The 23,661-nt window shown below is 43.8% G+C and overlaps 1 protein-coding gene across 1 annotated transcript in view; it reads right to left on the reverse strand.

Annotated features, from left to right (window-relative positions):
* The window catches only part of Ask1 (apoptotic signal-regulating kinase 1), a 450,944-nt gene that overhangs the window by 348,960 nt on the left and 78,323 nt on the right, over positions 1-23,661 (reverse strand). Inside the window, exon 6 of the mRNA XM_080278838.1 lies at positions 4,814-4,923. Coding sequence (XP_080134964.1) covers positions 4,814-4,923 — 110 coding nt within the window. The remainder of the gene's footprint in view (positions 1-4,813; positions 4,924-23,661) is intronic.

Raw genomic sequence — 23,661 nt, forward strand, 5'->3', positions numbered from 1 at the left:
AAGCCCCAGGAATTGATGGAGTGTGTGGTGAAATGCTGAAGCATGGGGGAGAGATAGTAGTAGAATGGATGTGGAAGATGTGCAGATTGGCCTGGGAGGAAGGTAGAGTCCCGGAGGATTGGAAGTCAGGTATAATTATTCCCTTGTACAAAGGAAAAGGGGAAAAAGAAGTGTGTGGTAATCATAGGGGCATTTGTCTTCTTAGTATAATAGGAAAAGTGTATGGTAGGATACTTATTGACAGAGTTAGAGAAAGAACAGAGAAATTAGTTGGAGAAGAACAGGGAGGCTTTAGGAAGGGGAAAGGTTGTGTAGATCAGATATTCATTCTTATATCTTTAGTGGAAAAGTTTCTAGAGAAGGGAAAGAAGCTGTATGCGGCTTTCATGGGTTTGGAGAAAGCATATGACAGGGTGGATAGACAAGGATTGTGGAAAGTGTTAAGAATATATGGAGTAGATGGGAAGTTGTTGAATGCTGTGAAGAGTATGTACGATGGTGCGAAGGCCGCAGTGCGTGTGGATGGTGAACTAAGTGAATTTTTCTCTTTGAAAGTTGGGTTGAAGCAGGGATGTGTCATGTCTCCATGGTTGTTCAATCTGTACATGGATGGGGTAATAAAAGAGGTATAAGGTAGGGTAGCGGATGTTGAAGTGGCCCTGGTGAGAGAGGATAGTGTTTGGAAACTCCCTGTACTGTTGTTTGCAGATGATACTGTGTTGTTGAATGATGACGAAGGAGAGCTGCAAGGCTTGGTGGATGAGTTTGGGAGAGTGTGTAAGAAATGGAATCTAAAGGTGAATGTAGGGAAGAGTAAAGTGATGGTCTTTGAGAGAGGTGAAGTCAGTGAATGTACAGCGAGGTTGGATGGTGAGGAATTGGAAAATGTGAGTACGTTTAAGTACTTGGGTAGTGTGATGCGTAAGGATGGAGGTTTGGAGGGTGAATGCTTGAAAGGATACAGCAGGGAAGAAAGGTTGCTGGTTCTTTGAAAGCAGTGATAAGAAACAGGGAAGTGATCATGGAAGTGAAAAAGTTACTACATGACAGTATTGTGATACCAACTCTAACGTACGGAAGTGAAGCTTGGACGTTGTTGGAAGGACACAAGTCAAGAGTGAGAGCAGTGGAAATGAGTTATTTAAGAGAAGCCTGTGGAGTCACATGGAGAGACAGGGTGACGAATGAGGATATAAAGGAGCGTTGTGGTGTGGATGTGGATGTGATAGGAAGTGTTATGAGGAACACACTGAAGTGGTTTGGCCATGTGGAGAGGATGGAGGGTGAAAGCCTGACGAAGAGAGTGTATGTGAGTGAGGTGGAGGGGGGAAGAGGGAGGGGGAGGCCGAGGATGAGATGGAGGGATGGGCTGGAGAGGTATATGAGAGAGGGGGGTGTGAGTTGGGAGCTGGGCAGTGAGATGGCGTGGGACAGGGCAACTTGGAGGCAATTTGTTTGTGGCCACCCCAAACGGGATTGAGGCGTCTGGCGATAGATAGATAGAGAAGGTTGGGTTGAAACAGGGATGTATCATGTCTCCATGGTTGCTGAATCTGTACATGGATGGGGTAATAAAAGAGGTACAAGGTAGGGTGGTGGATATTGGAGTGGCCCTGGTGAGAGAGGGTAGCGTTTGGAAACTCCCTGTACGGTTGTTTGCATATGATACTGTGTTGTTGAGTGAAGACAAAGGGGAGCTGCAAGGCTTGGTGGATGAGTTTGGGAGAGTGTGTAAGAAACAGAATCTAAAGGTGAATGTAGGGAAGAGTAAAGTGATGGTCTTTGAGAGAGGTGAAGTTAGTGAATGTACAGCGAGGTTGGATGGTGAGGAATTGGAAAATGTGAGTATGTTTAATTACTTGGGTAGTGTGATGAGTAAGGATGGAGGTTTGGAGGGTGAAGTGCTTGAAAGGGTACAGCAGGGAAGAAAGGTTGCTGGTTCCTTGAAAGCTGTGATAAGAAACTGGGAATGAGCATGGAAGTGAAAAGTTACTACAGTGGGGCACCAATTTTCGCGCCTAATTGGGTCCAAAAATAATGCACGAAAGTGGAATTAGCGAAAATTGGGGCATTGTCTTTATGGCAAAAAGGCTAATTGGTTCCCGGTTATCCTAAAGTAACATCAGATTTTCATTTTCACTTGCAATACAGTACATCAAATCACTATTGTACATTGCATTGTGAGATACAAACAATAAAAACTGTACAGTACACATTATATGAGGAGAAACATACCACAGAGACCAGGTTGAGGTGTTTAATGGATGTTGGGGGTAAGTATCCGAGGCGCGTGGCGGGCTTATTTAGCCACGCCAGACGTATTGGCGCCACCTCTTGCTGCCTCGCTACCACTCTCTCTCTCTGCCTCCTCAGATGCAACTTGATGCAACACTTCCACTCTGTGCTGAGTTTCCCCCACACCACCAGGCCCTTTCCCCACACTACCAGGTATAGTAGAGGCCACTGAACCGTGAGAATCCAACACAGTGGAGCTAGCATGCTCGTACACAATGACGGGAATGGGTGGACAGAGTGTTGACATGACGTCATTCAAGATGGCGGTGGGTTGCGGGCGGGCGGTGCAGGAAATTCAAAGTTCAAAATATTGTCCCAAACCAAAAAATTTGTGCGCGAAAATCGATTTTTTTCAAGCGAAAGTGGAAGTTTGGGAATATTTGGTGCATGCCGCGAAAGTGGATTCTGCGAATCCTGCTGTAGCGAAAGTTGGTGCACTACTGTACATGACAGTATTATGATACCAACTCTAACGTATGGAAGTGAAGCTTGGATGTTGTTGGAAGGACACAAGTCAAGAGTGAGAGCAGTAGAAATGAATTATTTAAGAGGAGCCTGTGGAGTCACATGGAGAGACAGGCTGATGAATGAGGATATAAAGGAGCGTTGTGGTGTGGATGTGGATGTGATAGGAGGCGTTATGAGGAACACACTGAGGTGGTTTGGCCAGGTGAAGAGGATGTAGAGTGAAAGACAGACGAAGAGAGTGTATGAGAGTGAGGTGGAGGGGGGAAGAGGGAGGGGGAGGCTGAGGATGAGATGGAAGGATGGGATGGAGTGGTATATGAGAGAGGGGTGTGTGAGTTGGGAGCAGGTCAGTGAAATGGCGGGGAACAGGACGACATGGAGGCGATTTGTTTGTGGCCACCCCAAACGGGATTGAGGCGTCTGGCAATAGATAGATAGATAGACAGACCTTACATGGATTAAGCATATGCCTAGACGCAGAATTTCATGAGCTTTCTTGTGGTCAATTCGGAATTTCGATATGACCAATAGTAGTAGAAAAAAACGCAAAAAAAAATTGAAAACTCACGAGTCAGTGTTATCACCATGGAGGAGGGAAGGGACTGAAGGACTGAGAAGGGAGCTGCGAGGGTATGGAAGAGGGATGGGGGGGGGGAGAAGTGGGGCTGTGGGCAGGATTCTCCCCCTTCTGTCAACAGGCAGATGGACACTTTTACTATACATTTACTTGTGGCTTGCAGTCTGTTAGACGCTGAGTGGCCAAGCACAAAACACAACTCACGGTGACCAAGAGATTTTGACATTCAGTAGAAAGGCAGACGGCTGCTGCCACTGAACATATACTCGTGACTTGTGGTCTGTGTTTGATAGTGGTTGCAGTTGGGAAAGACTTAGCCCAGTGGCTGCGTGACACTGAACATTCGGTGGGGATGCGTACAGATATTTTGACATCACTTGCGGGTTCCAGTCGTATTACTCAGGTGCTTGAGGTTCACTGCTAGTGATCAGACAAGCGCATGGCTTTGACCATTCAGTACAGGGGTGGACAGACATTTTAGCTCTGGTTTTGGGTTACAGATTACTTCCAGCTCAAGGCTCGAGTCCAGAGGCCACGATACCAAATGTTTGATTGTCAGCTGGCCAGCTGAAGTTCTCGGATAGTAGCAAGTAAATTCGGATTATGGTTTAATACAGCCAAGGTCCAGTGTCTGGGTAATGAACATGTCTGGATACTGAGCATCTGGATAAATGAGGGACTACTGTATTATGGGGGGGAGGAAGGTGATTTTCCAGAAATCCCCAGCTGGGGAAGGGGTCAGTGGAATTAAACGCCGAACATCATTGGTTAAAGAATTACATTTTAACCCCTAAGTGCCGGATGATGGCTACATCCAATGCAAAATTGGGCAATGGCTATAACCACAAGTGTTTTCATGCCACAGTTTGAACTGACCGCCACTTGATCTCGTCACCAAAGGGTGGGGATAGCCTCCAAGCACCCTAGCCAAGTATACCTCATTCATCTCCGTGACTGCCAGGTGTAGGATGATGTTTTCTTACATTTCTTGTCCGATTCTGTTCTTGCCTTACGTGGACGCTTGCATCATCCGCCCCTGCCAAGCCTTTTTCCAAGGATACTAGAAAAAGGCTCAATGATAGTGCCATAAGGCATGCCTTGGATGCAACAGTGTCTAGTTTATCTAGTAGTGGAGTAAGTTACCACACTGAGAGCAAAGCCATAGTCGGTGCCGTGGGCAGACGCACGAATACCTCCTCTCTCATGCCGAAAATTAGTTTTCTTTCCCACGTCATTACTCATCAATTGAAGGACCTACAGACCTGGGGATACTTTCATTCACAAGAGGAAGATCTGCTGAGTAAAATGGTTGTTAATTCATATCCCTAAGTGCTATACTATCCAAGATATTAAGGTATGAAAACAAGCATTTTTCAGCGGTTTCTGAGAAATTGGCCGTAGTGGGGTGACGACTGCATTAAACATTGCCTGGTGAGTGGGGGTAAAATATGAAATTACATTGATGAAGTATACCTGTTGAGTGCAAAGCCATACAGGAACCTGATGGCTGGGGTACTTGTGTACAGCTTGCGATTAGGGAGAGTCTTGAGGTCATCTACCAGGTGAACCATGGCATCATAATCCTGAAAAGGAGAAAACAAATCTTGCATTCTAATCTTACAGCAATAGAACTGTAACACACGATGATGGCAGTGCCATCATCAAAGCAGATATTAAAAGGAAAGTTGAAGAAATATCATTTATTTTCAAACTCATTACATTACCTCTTTCAATCACCTGTACTCTTCACCTGAATCCACCCCAACCTCCTTCTTTTGTTTTTTTTCCCCTCCACTCCTCTTCAACTTCTACATGTCACTAAGCCTATTCCTTCTTACTAGATGACACTCCTGCAACACCGCACATTGCTAATGTATTTCTAACCAAACACTCCCTTCATGTACACTCCATAATTTAACTATATCATCATTTCTGACACTTGTTTCCTCCTGGGGACCCTTAAACTTGAAATGGCTTTGGCAGATGAGCCTCCTGGTTACCTTATCTTCACACACATTCTCTCTTTCTCTCTCTTACACACACACACACACACACACACACACTGACTAGAACAAGGGTTGGATGTGTGTCACTGAGCTCCAGTCTGGGGATACCTAAATTGAATCTATATATGGGACAAGCTAATTTAGGTGATGATTCAACATAGTTGTGGTAGGTGGGGACGCCCAACATCCACTCATTCAATGCAGCGCTGCTCTCGGGGGTCTGCCCTTTCCTCTCCTCCATCTTTCTTCCCATCCATTCTCTTCTGTCTTTCTTTCCTTCATTCTTTCCTCTTTCTTCTGCCAGTGGGTGACTCTCCACTGAGTGACAAGCCAAATGGTTACCTGTACACCAGGAAACCATTTTCTATGCTGGGTGGTAACCATATAACCAAATTTTGGCACAACGTGGTTTAGTGGGTGATTATTGCGCTCCAATTAGATTGAGCCGATGAAGGTTTATATCTAAGGGGTGGTTGGGGTTTATTGCTCACGTACTGCCACTTAGGGATGAGTGAGGCTGGTCATTCTCATCTTAACCCCCTCGCGCAAGATGACGCAACGTGAGTCATAAGCCTTGCAATATGAAGAGTAACCGATGACTGTAGCACCAGTCGAGCAGGGCAGTACTCACGAGGTGGATGGAAAGCTGATGACAGGGAGTGCTGGAGCTCCCGTTTCATCAGCCCTCAGGACTAGTTCCTGACCATCCCCCTTTGCTGAACTTTTTCAGTGTCTCAGTTACACAGAGAGTAGGCCAGCATGCTCCCCAGTACAAATTTCTCTAACTATCTTCACCAAACTACATGCACAGTACACACTACACTTCCTATTCAAAATTAACCAAAAATGGCGTCAATTCACCCAGCCTCGGAGTCCCCAGGGGGGGGGACCATAAATGCCCCAGCCATCTGCCCGTCTCCAGGTGACGACTCGAGGTGCCTGGAACCACGGTCTGACTCTCTTCTTCTTCATTTCTGCAACATTCGCGGCCTTTCATCTAACTTTCGCTCTGTAGAGCACCACCTCTCCTCCTCTAAACCTCACCTTCTTTTTCTAACGGAGACTCAGCTGTCTGAGGCAACTGACAGCAAACCCTTTTCTGTATCCTCCTACTTTCTCTATACTCATTTCAAAGCCAAAGGTGGCTGTTGTGTATACATACGCAACGACTTATCTTGCTCTCGTGTTCCTGACCTTGATTCTTCTGAATTCTCCACACTCTGGCTTCGGCTTTCCTGTCATTCTCTGACTAAATATATCTGTGCTGTTTACTTATCCCTTAATTCTACTGACTATCAAAAATTCTTCGACTATCTTACTCCTACGATGGAACACATTCTGTCCATTTCTCCTTTCTCTGAAATCTCCATTCTTGGAGATTTCAATGTTCACCACCACCTTTGGCTCTCCTCTCCTTTCACGGATCCACCTGGTGAACAAGCCTACATCTTTTCTATCGTTAATGACCTAGAGCAGCTTGTACAGCACCCTACCCGTATCCCTGACCGCCTTGGAGAGAGCTCCAACATACTAGACCTCTTCCTCACAACTAATCCTTCTGCTTACTCTGTTAATCTTTTCTCTCTGTTGGGCTCCTCCGATCACAACCTTATTACCTTAACCTGTCCTATCACTCCGGTACGGCCTGTGGACCCTCCAGGGAAACGTCGTCTCTGGCATTTTGGAGCCGCGGACTGGGAGGCCCTCAGGCAGTACTTCTTTGATTTTCCCTGGAATGATTATTGCTTCCATGGCCGCGCGCCATCTGAGTGTGCCTTGCGCATTACGGAGGTTATTCTCTCGGGCATGGATGCATACATTCCTTTCTCATATCCTTTGACTAACGCAAGAAAGCCTTGGTTTAATCACGCTTGTTCTAATGCTGTCCGCAACAAGGAGAAGGCCTACAAAAGGTACCGGAGCCAACCCACCCCTGAATCACATAATCTTTACGTTTCTGCCCGGAATCGTGCTAAGTCTGTTCTTCGCTCTACTAAAAATAATTTCATCCATACTAAATGCTCTCAACTCTCCAACTCGAATTCTTCCCGCTCCTTCTGGCACCTTGCCAAAAATCTTTCTAACAACTTTACCTCATCATCCTTCCCTCCTCTTTTCTACTCTGATGATTCTGTAGCTATTTCTTCTACTGATAAAGCAGATCTCTTCGCACAGACTTTCTCCTCCAATTCCACCTTAGACGATTCCGGTGCTGTTCCTCAATCACTTCCCCCATCTGACTTCCTTATGGCTGACATTAAAATTTCTTCAGTTGATGTATTTTCTGCCATCACTGGCCTCAGTACTAACGAGGCATATGGGCCTGATGGGGTTCCTCCTGTTGTTCTCAAGAACTGTGCTTCTGTGCTTACACCCTGCCTAGGCAAACTATTTCGCCTTTGTCTGTCAACTTGTACCTTTCCTTCTTGCTGGAAGTTTGCTCTCATTCAGCCAGTCCCAAAGAAGGGTGACCACTCCCAACCCTCCAACTATCGTCCAATTGCTTTAACGTCCTTTATTTCAAAAGTTTTCGAGTCAATTCTTAATAGAAAAATTTTAAGGCATCTTTCCTATCACAACCTTCTTTCCGATCGTCAGTATGGGTTCCGTCAGGGACGCTCCACTGGCGATCTTCTCACCTACCTTTCAGACTCCTGGTCATCCTCCTTTCGGGACTTTGGCGAAAGCTTTGCCATTGCACTTGACATCTCAAAGGCTTTCGATCGAGTCTGGCATAAATCTTTAATTTCCAAACTGCCCTCCTACGGTTTCTATTCTTCTATCTGTGCCTTCATCGCTAGCTTCCTTTCTGGTCGTTCTATAGCCGCTGTTGTAGACGGCCATCGTTCTTCTCCTAGATCTATCAACAGTGGTGTTCCTCAGGGCTCTGTCCTATCACCTACTCTCTTCCTTTTATTCATCAATGATCTTCTAAGCTGTACATCTAACCCTATCCACTCATACACTGATGACTCCACCCTTCACCTTTCCATTCGGTTCCCGCAACGCCCATCTCAACAGTTACTTCAAGAAACAAGGGATGAGGCTATGGCACACCTAATGTCTGACTTGGCTCATATCTCTGACTGGGGTAAAAATAATATGGTTGTCTTTAATGCATCTAAGACTCAGTTCTTACACCTATCAACCCGACAAAGTCTTCCACAGGTATACCCACTAATGTTTAATAATATTCAGCTTAATCCTGTATTATCGTTGAACATGCTTGGGGTTTCGTTTACTCGGGACTTATCTTGGAAAGATCATATTGCATCTCTTGTAAAATCTGCTTCCAAGAGATTGGGTGTGCTAAGCAGACTCCGCTCTTTCTTTACCCCTGCACAATTGTTGACTCTATACAGGGGTTTTATCCGCCCCTGTGTGGAGTACAACTCTCATGTGTGGGGAGGCTCCCCACATACAGCTCTTCTCAATAGGGTGAAGTCAAAGGCTTTTCGTCTCATTAACTCTCCTCCTCTTACTGACTCCCTTCAACCTCTGTCTCTTCCCCGCACTGTTGCATCTTTATCTCTTTTCTATCACTACTTTAATGGCCACTGCTCCTCTGAACTGTCTGCTTGCATTCCTCCACCTCTACAACGGGCGCGTAGCACCCGTCTGGCAGCAAACTCTCATCCCTTTTCTGTCCAACTCTCTAATGCAAGAGTTAACCGTTACTCCCAGTCTTTCATTTATGCAACAGGTCAGCTCTGGAACTGTCTCCCTCTGTCTGTATTTCCTGCTGCCTATGATCTCCAGTCTTTCAAACGTAGTGTGTCCAGGCATCTCAAAATGATCGGATCTTGAATTTGGCTCTCTATTGTATTTTGTTTTTCTCTTGGAGGGAACTGTTACTGCCGGCTCATGGCCTTTGGTTCCTTCCTCGCATAAAAAAGAAAAAAAAAAAAATGGTCATAGAAACTTTTCCTGTAGATGGATTTGCGTCAAATTTGGTTGAGTCAAAACTGAGGGAAGCCACATCTAAGGGAAATATATGGCAACAACCGGGAGCCTATCAGAGGGGCAAGCAGCCAATATTTAGCTCAGTATTCTCTCGATAGCCAGGCTTGAAGGGTGTGTGAGTGCACAGTCAGGCATTTAAACCTGCATTTCCTACTACCACACCGTCCATACCTTATGATTCTATGCTATATATAGTGCAGTGTGCTTGTAAAGAAAGTGTATAAGTGTTTCTTATATAGTTTCAGAGAAAGCCAGATTTGAAAATTCCTAACCGATTTTTACCGTTCCCCTCCTATTTTACACTAAACCTACAAGGGCTTATCAGAGAAAGAGTACATGACAACTGCCACCACTCCTATGACAACTGACACCACTGCCATCATTCCTACGACAACTGACACCACTGCCATCACTCCTACGACAACTAACACCACTGCCATCACTCCTACGACAACTGACCACTGCCATCACTCCTATGACAACTGACACCATTGCATCACTCCTATGACAACTGACCCCACTGCCATCACTCCTATGACAACTGACATCACAGTCATCACTCCTATGACAACTGACACCACAGCCATCACTCCTATGACAACTGACACCACTGCCATCACTCCTATGACAACCGACACCACTGCCATCACTCCTATGACAACTGACACCACTGTCATCACTCCTATGACAACTGACACCACTGCCATCACTCCTATGACAACTGACACCACTTCCATCACTCCTGTGACAAATGACACCACTGCCATCACTCCTATGACAAATGACACCACTGCCATCACTCCCATGACAACTGACACCACTGCCATCACTCCCATGACAACTGACACCACTGCCATCACCTCTATGACAACTGACACCACTGCCATCACCTCTATGACAACTGACACCACTGCCATCACCTCTATGACAACTGACACCACTGCCATCACTCCACACACACACACACACACACACACACATCAAAAATACTCACACACACACAGGCTGTGATCGTACCTGTCCTCCTCTCTGCAACTCCAACTCCTTTCAAGAAACACTACAACACAGCTAGAGGACGTGAGTAACCAGCTTATTTGTCTAGTTTTTATACTACTGTATTGTAAGGTATAATATGTGTGTTTACTATATATTTCTCATAGGGAAAACGTGGTGGATTTCATTGATACTCTCTCAGTCATTACACTCATAAAGTATACAGTGCTCGTCAGAAGTATTCAGCGTTGTCCGCCAGGCGCGCAATACTTATGGCCCAAAAAGAATCACCCATTCTGGGGGGTAAGAATTGAGCCACAAGTTTGAGCTCCGAGCATGACGTCACGGTAGCCTGGGGCCTTCCGACGCGCTGGTTGGTTCCCGCCTCAGTCGCCCACGGGCTGCCTGAGAGAGAGGAACTCCGCCGAGTGTCCCTCTCAAATTGCGCCATTTTTTACCGAGTGTCCCGCAGTGTTCTGGCCTTCACAACTTTGTTATGGCACCTACCCGTGAACTATCGAGTGAAATCATATCCCAGATCATTGCTCTAAAGGAGGCAGGCCACCAGACAAAGGAAATTAGTGAATTGGTTGGTGTGGCACGATCGACAGTGCGTCGTTGGTGTGCGCGGTTTCGGGAGGAAAACAGTGGTGCAGTTCCCACAAAGAAACCGCGGTCTGGTAGGCCTAGGAAAACTTCCCCAAGGTCTGTTAATGTTTTAAAACGTGCAGTGGAGTTTAATCCTCGTGTGAGTGCAAGGAAAATTAAGGAGAGCAACCAGGAAGTGTTTGGTGAGGTGTCAGTGAGAACAGTGTCTCGTAGGGTGCATGAGCTTGGTTACACAAGTCACAGGCCTGTGAAAAAGCCTCTTCTCACCAAGAGCCAGAGAATTCGTAGGCTTTCCTTTGCTAATAAATATCTAACCTGGGGTGAGGAGCAATGGTTGTCAGTGTTGTGGTCTGATGAGGCAACGTTTAGTGTTACCTGTAACAGAGGAGCACGTGTGTATCGACGCAAAGGCAGTGACCCACTTGACCCACGGTATGTAGAAAGCACAGTTAAACATCCTGATTCACTCATGGTATGGGGTTGTTTCTCAGGGAAGGGTTTGGGGAAGCTTGTTGTACTTCCCAAGAACATCAGAGTGAACCAGGATGTTTACCTGGAGCTTCTGTGTGATCATTTACCAGACTCCTTCGAGCTAACAGGTGCACGAGTGTTTCAGCTGGACGGTGCACCTGCTCACAAGGAACAAATCGGTCACCAATTGGCTTCGTGACTGCGAGGTATCATTCATGACAGACTGGCCAGGAAATAGCCCAGACCTCAACCCCATTGAAAACCTCTGGTACCTCGTAAAGAAGAGTCTCCAAGGGAAAGACGTGAGCTCTCTGCCTAAGTTGGAAGCCGCCATTCGTGACTCCTGGGACAAAATACCCCTCCAGCACCTCAGGAGCCTCGCCCTTTCACTTCCAAGACGTCTCAGGTCCGTGAAGAAACGTAAAGGCTACCCTACGAAGCACTAAAGGTAAATAAAATGCATTATTTATATGTTTTTTCAATGTTGAAAGGTTTGTTTCTCAGGAGGGACGCAGGGCGCTCTATACTTCTGACGAGCACTGTAGGTCGCATCAAAATCTGAAGAAAGCTTAATCATGCTGATGATTTCTCATGCATACTTTTGTAAAAGCAAAGTAACCTATGTGTGAAAATAAGTGGAGAAAAGTTACGAAAGACGAACACACTCAGCCTAGAGGCCAGAGCGAAGTTGCTGTCACGAAGCGCAACCCATTGTAACTTTTCAAACAATAAGAGTTATAACACTGTGAATTATATCATGGGCTTCCTTAACCTTTGGGCTACAAAACTGGAAAGAATTTACATACAGTATATGTTTGTTACAGTGTCACTAACAACATACGAAATAATAAACAAATCAGACGTTTTTAGGCGATTTTCATAGTTTTTTTCGATATACAGTACTTGAAAACTATTGGACACATCAACTTGAAACTTTCACAGATGCAAGGTCATGAAATTCTGCATATAGACATGTCCTTTGCAACTGCGCATCACAGGACAAATTTTTCACGATGTTGGGAAGTTATGAGAAGCTAGTTTTCATGTAAATTAGGTTTATTAAGGCTTCATTTCTGTACATTTATTCATCTGTTTTATGTTCTTTTTTCTTAACTGATAGTATAAGCATCAACGAGGATGATGGGATGCAATTTATAACAATATAAGCACTTTCCTAGGGTAAATTGGGCCACAGAAATTTTTCACTTGTCGCGCGAGCCAGCCTGAGCGAGGTTTTTGTTCTGTGCGTGGAATCAAAACTTACTGAAAACTTATGGTGCGTGAGAGGATTAAATATCAGGACCAACTGCCTAGAGCCGGGATCCTATGCTCCCCATAGAGCAATGTAGGACTGAATGATGGATGGATGGATGGATGGATTCAATATAGTAAAACAAGAAATAAAAGTGTAGAATAAAGTAAGTATATTAGTGTCCAGGAATGTGACGAATTTCCTCACGTCAGCTGGACGACATCAAGGTTAGCAGATGACAGAGTGATGGAAAAACTCCAAGTAAAGATCTTTTCTTTAAGAAGGCTTATTCTGGAAAGATGCCTTTAGATGGTGTTAAGAAAAGAGACAAAGGTAAAAAACAGGATGATGACTTCTACCCAGACGTGGTTGAAAAGAAAACTTACGATAAATTAGTTGAAAGAGTATGTAGGCTGGAAGGATCTTTTCAAATGAAAATTGAAGAAATCAAGAATGAGCTATGCAGACAGAAGGAAAAAAATGAGGAATTAATATTGGAAATAAACAGAAAAGCCACCACAACAGATGAACTATCAGCTGAGGTAAATTCACTGAGAATAAAGGCTAGCTCACTCTCATCTTAAATGTCAGGAACAAGTGCCTAGCCCCAGGCTCCTATGCTCCTAATGGGGCAACGTAGGATTGGATGATGGATGCATGGATCGACACGGGCTAGTGAAATGGGATGTACAGTTGTTAACCATGAGAGAATTATGGATTATTTCAGAAATGATACGGAGAAAATCAGGCAAGAAAGCAGTCTGATAGACCAAAGTATTAACACTGAAGAGAAAAAAACACAGGTAAATGGATTCATCCATCCCTCCATCATCCAATCATCCAATCCTACCTTGCCCCATGAGAAGCATAGGAGCCTGGGACGAGGGAACTTGGTCCTGACATTTAAGATGAGAGTGACGAGCCTCACTCATCTCTGAGTGGCATTACGTGAACAATAAACCCCAACCACCCCTTGGATATAGGCCTTCACCAGCCCAATCCGACTGGAGCACCGTAATTACCCACTAAACCACCAGGCGCCAAAATTTGGTTACATGGTTACAACCCAGCATAGTAAATGGTTTCCTGGTGTGCAGGAAACCATTTGGCTTGTCACCTAGTGTACTCACACATGGGCAGCAGGGACAGGAAAGAAATAATGAAGGAAAGAAAGACAGAAGAGGGAGTGTAAAGTCACCCATAGGCAGAAAGATGAGATAAGAATGCAATCCAGAAAGACAGAAGAGGAGGGACGTAAATAAGGAAGGAGGAGAGGAAATGGCAGACACATGAGCAGCACTACATCGAGTGAGTAGATGTGGTGAGAAATTACCATGATGAGGTACAAACTAGGTATGCTGAAATAGTGAAAGTAAAGAATGATTTAGATAGAAGGGTAGAAGAAAAATGCATAAGAAAGGAAGTGAAAGAAATTATAAAGAATAACCCAAAACTAGGCAGGGAAGCTGTCGAGATTAACAAATACATAGTAATCAGTGGCATAGGTGAAGAAATAAAAAACAGAATCTCAAGGGACAAAATGGAGATGGAAATTAACATACAACTGCTGGTGACATGCAGAGGTGTATGGTATGTGGGAGGACTGCTGGGCCTTGATAGCAGGCTGTGAAGCCTATGCCCAGAGTCGGACACACACACACACACACAAAAAAAAAAAGTATCAGAGGATATCTGTGGGAAAGATATAGAACATAAAAGGCTAGGGAAATATGAAAGAAGTAAGTCAAGGCCCCTGAAAGTCACATTCCAGAGTGCAAACACTGTAGAGGAAATATTAAAAATGCCAACAAGCTCATGAAAAAAGAGGAATCCAAAAAAGTATGGATAAAAAGATTCCTAACTCAAGAGGAATTGGGTACACTAAAGGAGAAGAGGGAGGAAACAAAAACAAAAATTGAGGAAAGATCAGAGGAAGAGAGGAGTACATTATTTTTACAAAGTCACTGGACTGCAAGTACAAAAGTGGTACATTTTCTCTCTCTCTCTCTCTCTCTTTTTTTTTTTTTTTATATTCCGAGTAAAACAAAACCAAAGGCTAGGAGCCTGCAACAATTCCTTCCAAGGAAAAACAAAAACAATACAAAAGTGAGCCAAATTCAAAATCTGTTCATTTCGAGATGCCTGGACCCACTGCATTTGAAAGACTGGAGATCAAACGTGGCAGGAAATACATATTGAGGGAGACAGTTCCAGAGTTGACATGTTGCACAAATGAAGGACTGAGAGTAACCGTTAACTCTTGCATTAGAGAGTTGGACAGAAAAGGGATGAGAGTTTGTTGCTAGACGGGTGCTACGGGCGCATCGTAGAGGTGCAGGGATGCAAGCAGAGAGTTCAGAGTAGTGACCATGGAAGTAGCAACAGAAAAGAGATAAAGAGGCAACAGTGCAGCGAGGAGACAGAGGTTGAAAAGAGCCAGTAAGAGAAGGAGAGTTAATGAGACGAAAAGCCTTTGACGCCACTCTACTGAGAACAGCTGAATGTGAGGAGCCTCCCCACACATGAGAGTTGTACTCTACAAAGGGGCGAATGAAACCCGAGTATAAAGTCAACAACTGTGCCGGGGTAAAGAAGGTACGGAGTTGGCTTAGTACACTTAATCTCTTGGAAGCTGATTTTACAAGAGATGTAATATGATCTTTCCATGACAAGTCACGAGTGAATGAAACCCCTAGCACGTTCAAGGATGATGCAGGTTTGTGCTGGATATTATTAAACATTAGTGGGTACTCCTGTGGAAGATTTTGTTCGGTTGATAGGTTTAAAAACTGAGTCTTTGATGCATTAAAAACGACAAGATTATTTTTACCCCAGTCAGAGATACGAATCAAGTCAGACATTAGGTATGCCATAGCCTCATCTCTTGTTTGTTGAAGTAACTGCTGGGATGGATGTTGTGGGAACCGAATGGAAAGGTGAAGGGTGGAGTCATCAGCGTATGAGTGGACAAGGTTCGAAAAGCTTAGAAGATGAATGATGAATGAAAGGAAGAGAGTTGGTGATAGGACAGAGCCCTGAGGAACACGACTGTTGACTCTAGGAGAAGAACGATGGCTGTCTACAACAACGGCTATAGAACAACCAGAAAGGAAGCTAGAGATGAAGACAAAGATAGAAGGATAGAAACCATAAGAGGGCAGTTTGGAAATTGAAGATTTATGTCAGACTCAGTCGAAAGCCTTTGAGATGTCAAGTGCAATGGCAAAGCTTTTGCCAAAGTCCCGAAAGGAGGATGACCAGGAGTCTGAAAGGTAGGCGAGAAGATCGCCAGTGGAGCGTCCCTGACGGAACCCATACTGACGATCAGAAAGAAGGTTGTGATAGGAAAGAAGCTTTACAATTTTTCTGTTAAGCATAGACTCGAAAACTATTGAAACACAGGATGTTAAAGCAATTGGACGATAGTTAGAGGGTTGAGAATGGTCACCCTTCTTTGGGACTGGCTGAATGAAAGCAAACTTCCAGCAAGAAAGAAAGGTACAAGTTGAAAGACAAAGGCGAAAGAGTTTACCTAGGCAAGATGTAAGCACAGAAGCACAGTTCTTGAAGATGACAGGACGGACCCCATCAGGCCCATATGCCTTGTTAGTATTGAGGCCAGTGATGGCAGAAAATACATCAACTGAAGAAATTTTAATGTCAGCCATGAGGAAGTCGGAGGGAGGAGGTGATGGAGGAACAGCACCAGAATTGTCTAAGGTGGAATTGGAGGAGAAAGTCTGAGCGAAGAAATCTGCTTTATCAGTAGAAGAAATAGACACAGAGCCATCAGAGTAGAAAAGAGGAGGGAAGGATGATGAGGTAAAGTTGTCAGAAAGGCTTTTGGCAAGGTGCCAGAAGGAGCAGGAAGAATTCGAGTTGGAGGGTTGACAGCATTTTGTATGGATGAAATTATTTTTAGCATGATTCTGGGCAGAAACATAAAAAAGATGTGATTCACTGGTGGACTGGCTCTGGTACCTTTTATAGGCCCTCTCCTTGTTGTGGACAGCATTAGAACAAGCGTGATTAAACCAAGGCTTTTTTGCATTAGTCAAAGGACATGAGAGAGAAAGGAATTTATGCTTCCATGTCCGAGAGAATAACCTCCGTAATGCGCAAGGCACACACAGAAGGCTCCCGGCCACGGAAGCAATAATCATTCCAGGGAAAATCAAAGATATACTGCCTGAGGGCCTCCCAATCTGCAGCTCCAAAGTGCCACAGTTGACGTTTCTTTGGAGGGTCCGCAGGCTGTACTGGAGTGATAAGACAGGTTAAGGTAATAAGGTTGTGATCAGAGGAGCCCAATGGAGAGCAAAGATTAACAGTGTAAGCAGAAGGATTAGTTGTAGGGAAGAGCTCAAGGATGTTGGAGCTCTCTCCAAGGCGGTCAGGGATACAGGTAGGGTGCTGTACAAGTTGCTCTAGGTAATTAAGGATGGAAAAGATGTAGGCTTGTTCACCAGGTGGATCAATGAATGGAGAGGAGATCCAGAAGGGAATAAAAAAAAAGGAAGGTAAGAGACTCAAGCTATGGGAAATATGTAAGCAAGATGATTAAGTTGATGTACTCAAATGTAGATGGAATGGTACCTACATTATTAGAGACGAAAGATTATACCAAAGAAAAGGAACCACATATTATTTGCCTAACAAACAAAATTAACCCAAGGATATCAAACGATACCCTAAACTTAGAGGAATACAATATATGGAGAAGAGATAGGAATTTAAAAAAAGGAGGAGGAATTATAATATTAACAAAAAAAAATCTACAAGTCAAAGAAATAGAACTAGATATACCCTCACATGCAGCAGAGATTACTACATCAGAAGGGAAATTAACTGTGACAAATTTATACATGCCACCCAGAACAAACACTTGGGAAAGAGGCGAATATGAAGATCTAGCAGAAAGTTTAAGAGCATTACTACACAGAATGGAAGAGAAATCTGAGAGAATTATATTAACTGAACACTTCAACACAAATATAAATTGGAATACTGTACTCCAGATGTATGAAGTCATGAAAGATGTTGGGACCAAAAGCTCCTGGACCTTGTGCAGGAGTTTTTCCTAACAACATGTAAAGGAAAACACCTGAAAAAGAGGACTTGATGCTCCATCAGTACTTGATCTTATATTTATTAGGCAAGAAAATGATACTGACAATATAATGTATCACCCTCCATTCGGCAAAAGCGACCATGCAGTGTTAAATTGCCGCTTCAGGATTGCATATGACATAGTTAACAGTAATGAGAGTTACAAAAAGAGCCTAAACTACAAAAAGGGAAACTACCATGACCTAAAGAAGTACAGATTGGGCAAAGGAGCTTAGAGGACAAGAGTTAAAGGTTATATATTGAAAATTCTGTGAACTTTATGAAATGGGAGTCCAAAATTACATCCCACGGCACAAAGAAGCAGAAAAGAAAATAAGGAAATGGTTTAATATGGAATGTAAAAAATCAGAAGAAAAAAATAGACGTTGTGGAACACATACAACACACACAATGGTGAGAGGGCATAAAATAACTATAAACAGGCAAAAAACGATTATACAATGATAAGAGAAGATGCCCCAAAACAATTTGAGGAAGACATTATAAATAAAAGTAGTAATCAACAGAAGCTATTTTACAGCTACATCGGAGGTAAAACCAAAGTTAAAGATAAAATACAGTCCATTACAGACGAGGGGATCATCTATACACGAGAAAGATATTTGTCTATCTATCTATCTATCTATAGCCCGACGCCCTAATCCCGCAGAGGATGGCCGCAGACAAAACGCCTCCAAGTCACTCTGTCACCCACCATTTGACTCCCCTCCCCCCAACTCACCCCCCCCTCCCTCATATACCTCTCAACTCCATCCCTCCACCTCATCCTCGATCTACCCCTCCCTCTCCCTCCCTCCACCTAACCTACATACACCCTCTTAGTCAGTCTTTCATTCTCCATTCTCTCCACATGTCCAAACCACCTCAGTGTATTTCTCCTAATCTTTTCAACCACATCCACATCTACCCCACAACGTTCCTTCACTTCTTCATTCGTCAACCTGTCCCTCCACGTCACTCCACATGCTCCTCTCAAGTAACTCATTTCCACTGCTCTCACTCTTGACTTGTTCCCCTCTTGCAAGGTCCACGCCTCGCTTCCATACGTCAGGGTAGGGATCACAATACCATCATGCAGTGACTTCTTAACTTCCATACTCACCTCCCTATTTCTCATCACTGCTTTCAGTGTACCAACAACCTTTCTTCCATGCTGTACCCTTTCACGTACTTCATCCCCCAAAGTTCCATCCTTACTCATCACACTACCCAAGTACTTGAATGCACTCACATTCTCCATATCCTCACCATCCAACCTCACTGCACACTCTGTGACTTCATTCCTCTCAAACACCATAACTTTACTTTTGTTTACATTAACTTTCAGCTTCCTCCTCCTACACACTGTCCCAAATTCATTCACCAAACCTTGCAACTCCCATTCATCTTCACTCAACAATACTGTATCATCAGCAAACAGCAACACCGGAAGCTTCCAAATCTCACCCTCATTCATTAGGGCCACCCCCACATCCACTGCCCTACCTTGTACTTCCTTTACAACCCCATCCATATATATATTAAACAGCCATGGAGACATTACACACCCCTGTTTCAGTCCCACATTGAGATCAAAGAACTCACTCAGCTCACCATCCACTCGCACCGTAGCCCTAGCTCCCTCGTACATACTCTTCACAGCACTCAACAATTTCCACTCCACTCCATATATTCTTAATACCTTCCACATACCTTGCCTATCTATCTATCTATTTGTGAAGCACTAAATAAAAATTTCCAATCAGTTTTTACAGAAGAAAATATATTTTGAGAGAAATGATATGGAACAAGCATGCCCACACATATTACTAAATATACAAATATCAGAAAAAGAAATACAGAAGCAGTTGAGTAAATCTGACAATGGAAAATAAAATGGTCCTGACAAAATCTTATGTTGGGTGCAACATGAATGTGCAAAAGAGTTAAGTAGACCAATATATTTAATATTCCAGGAATCCCTGATATTTGGAAGAAAGCAAACATTGTTTCCTTATTCAAGAAAGATAACAGACAAAATCCACTCAACTACTGACCAGTATCACTAACCACATAATACCCAACATCTGGATGCACGGCATTATCATCACTATTCCCAAACCCAACAAAAACCCCACATTACCTTCCTCACACTGCCCCATCACACTCCTCTGCACCCCTTCCAAAGTCACTGACCGACTGGTACTACAACTAGTTACACCTCACACCCCTCCAGCCCCATCACAACATGGTTTTAGGCCACTACACTCCACAAACACTCTTCTTACAGACCTTACACAGAGAGTTTTTGATGGCATGAATTCAGCTAGGCCTCCACACAGAACACTCCCCCGCCACAACCTTACAAACAAAATATTCAACACAAACATGCACAATAACACAAAAAAGTGGCTGACAAACTACTTAGCAGGCAGATGTGCACAAGTAATATTTGCTGGTCAGTCTTTGAACATCAGAAACTTCACAAATGGTGTCCCCCAAGGATCTGTTTTGTCCCCTACATTCTTTAACCTATACTGTACATGCATGACATAACCACACCCCACACACTGCAGATACACATAGCTTCCTATGCAGATGACATAACACGTAACATGTACACACCAACATGCAAAAAAAGCTGCACACATCCTCCAACTTTACCTCAACACACTACACAAATGGTTTACCACAAACAGGCTCAAAATAGCCCCAGCCAAATCTACAGTGACCTGTCTCACAAACTGGACAGCAGAACACAGTCACATTCCACACCCCACATAAACAACACTCCCCTACCACAAACACACACACACACAAAAATCCTTGGTGCAACAATATAATACATTAATGTCATTTAAACAACGCACCACAAACATTAAAAATAAAATAACACCATGACTCAATGCCTTAAGGTCACTTGCCCATACAACATTTGGACACAACAAAGAAACCACCACCACAGTATAAACACTCCCCTACCACACACACACACACACACACACACACAATCCTTGGTGCAACATATAATACATCAATGTCATTTAAACAACAGATCACAAACATTAAAAATAAAATAACACCAAGACTCAATGCCTGGAGGCCACTTGCCCATACAACATTTGGATACAACAAAGAAACTACCACCACAGTACAAACACTCCCCTACCACAAACACATACACACACACATACACAAAATCCTTGGTGTAACATACAATATATCAATGTCATTTAAACAACACACCACAAACATTAAAAATAAAATAACTTCAAGACTCAATGCCTTGAGGTCACTTGCCCACACAACATTTGGACACAACAAAGAAACCACCACCACAGTATACAAACAATATATACGTTCAGTGATGAATTATGCAAGCCCTGCTTGGGCTCCTAACCGCACTAAAACACACTACAACCATCCACTCACTCGATGTAGTGCTGCTCTCCAGTGTCTGCCCTTTCCTCTTCTCCATCCTTCTTTCCTTCCATCCTCTTGTCTTTCTTTCCTTCATTCTTTCCTCATCCTTCTGCCTACAGGCAACTTTACACTCCCTCTTCTTTCTTTCCTTCATTCTTTCCTCTTCCTTCTGCCTGTGGGTGACTCTACACTGAGTGACAAGCCAAATGGTTGCCTGTACACCAGGAAACCATTTACTAAGCTGAATGGTAACCACATAACCAAATTTTGGCACCTGGTGGTTTAGTGGGTAATTATTGCGCTCCAATCAGATTGAGCCATTGAAGGTTTCTATCCAAGGGGTGGTTGGGGTCTATTTCTCACGTAATGCCACTCAGGGATGAGTAAGGCATGTCACTCTCATCTTAAATGTCAGGACCAACTGTCTAGCCCCAAGCTCCTACGCTCCTCATGGGGCAACGTAGGATTGACTGATGGATGGATGAACACTCTACAGACCATACAGAACAAGGTCCTAAAAATAATCACAGGCTGCATAGTGACCACACCCACAGACCACCTACATCAAGGAACCACAGTCCTCAAAGTCTAGGATCATCTAGACATGAAAGGCGCCCAAATTCTCGCTACGGCCTCCACAAACCCACAACATCCACTACACTACATGGCAGCACACCCACACACACAAGAAACATTAAAACAACACCTAGCACACGATATCATACACAAATACTGTAATCTCTCCCTCCTTGCCTGCCTCAGACCAGCTTCCAGAACCATATCCATACTCAAATCACTCACCGCTCCATTCAGTCACTTGAAGACAACACACAGCTGCATGCACAGCCTCGTGATATCCACCCTTCTGAATCCTATCTCCCTCATGAGGACAGGGTCCACCTGGCCAGGCTGAGATGTGGGCATCATCCAGCCCTCTTAAGTTACCAGAATAGGCTGGATGAATCCGTCACTGATGCCTGTCCAAAATGTAACAGAGCAACCCATACCTGAAGCACGTTATGGAAGACTGCATTGCACACAATCACCTATGCCAACAACACAACATACACTACTTGAGAGCTATGTGGGAAAGCCTAGTTTCGGCAATGGCCTTCCTTAAGGACTCGTGGCTGTTCGGCCAGACTGCCTAGGGAACAACTACAACTACTACTACTACTACTACTACCACCAATGTTGTAAGATATTAGAAAAGCTGATGAGAAAAGTTTGGGTAAATCATTTAGAAGAACACAATATGATAACAGAAAGGCAGTTTGGTTTTACAAAGGAAAAAATCATGTATTACTAACCTATTAAGCTACTATGATAGAGTTGCAGAAACATTACAGAAAAGAGAAAGATGGGTGGACAGTATCTATCTAGATTTCAAGAAAGTATCTGACAGAGTACCGCACCAAAGACTTTTATGGAAACTGTACCATCAAGGATGAATCCAAGGCAACCTGTACTGTTGGATGCAAGATTTTCTCAGACAATGGGAAACGAGAACAGTACTAAGGGGAAATTACTCATCATGAAGGGAAGCAACCAGCGGAGTTCCACAGGGCTCAGTGCTGGCATCAGTTATGTTTTTAGTGTATATAAATGACTTGGAAAGTAACACTGGAATATATATTCGCTGATGATGCAAAAATATAAAGGAGACTTACTAATACAGACTCTTGTAGACAGCTACAAGAAGAATGAAATAAACTCCATGAATGAAGAGATACATAGCAAATGGAATTCAATAAGGATAAGTGTCATGTTATTAAGTTTAGTAAAAGTGGAAAAAGACCAGATTGAGATTATAAGTCAGGAAGTAAAACCCTACACATATCAGAGAGAGAAGGGCCAAGGAGTGATTATCAATAACAGACTATCTCTGGCTGACCACATAAGTGAGAAGGTACGGAACATGTATACACTGCATGCTAATATGAGAATACCATTCACATATATAAATGAAGATTATGCTGAGAGAGATAACAACATCTTTCGTCAGACCAACCCTGGAGTATGCATCAGTAGTCTGGAATCCTCATCTAAAGAATTCACCATCATCATCATCATCTGGACCTCCTTTCCAAACCCAGGGCAGGGTGAGGAGTAGCAATGTCCAGACAGTCCAAATTTGCCCAATCCAACGGGCCACGCTTCCATTCACTCATCATTCAAACCCCCCAAAATCATGCCTCTATCGGATATGTCAAAAACATTCACCATGTTCTGTAGCTTCACATAAACGTATCCAACAGAGTCAATCTGGATGCTGCCATGTTAAAAAGGGGTGCCAAATCCCTGATCATCCACTTCTCCTCACAACGTTCATCCATCCAGCTCGATCTCTTGTCAGTTCCCTAGCCTCATCGATTTCCAAACCTCTCATCCTCACACACTCATCCATCATATTTCTCCACCTTCTCCTTGGCCTACCTCGCCTCCTCCCTCCTTCAAATTCGCTCAGAAATACATTTTTCACCACTATTGTTATC

This window comes from Coenobita brevimanus, chromosome 75, assembly GCF_032717465.1.
Source record: "Coenobita brevimanus isolate Jiangsu-jjx chromosome 75, ASM3271746v2, whole genome shotgun sequence".
NCBI lineage: Eukaryota > Metazoa > Arthropoda > Malacostraca > Decapoda > Coenobitidae > Coenobita > Coenobita brevimanus.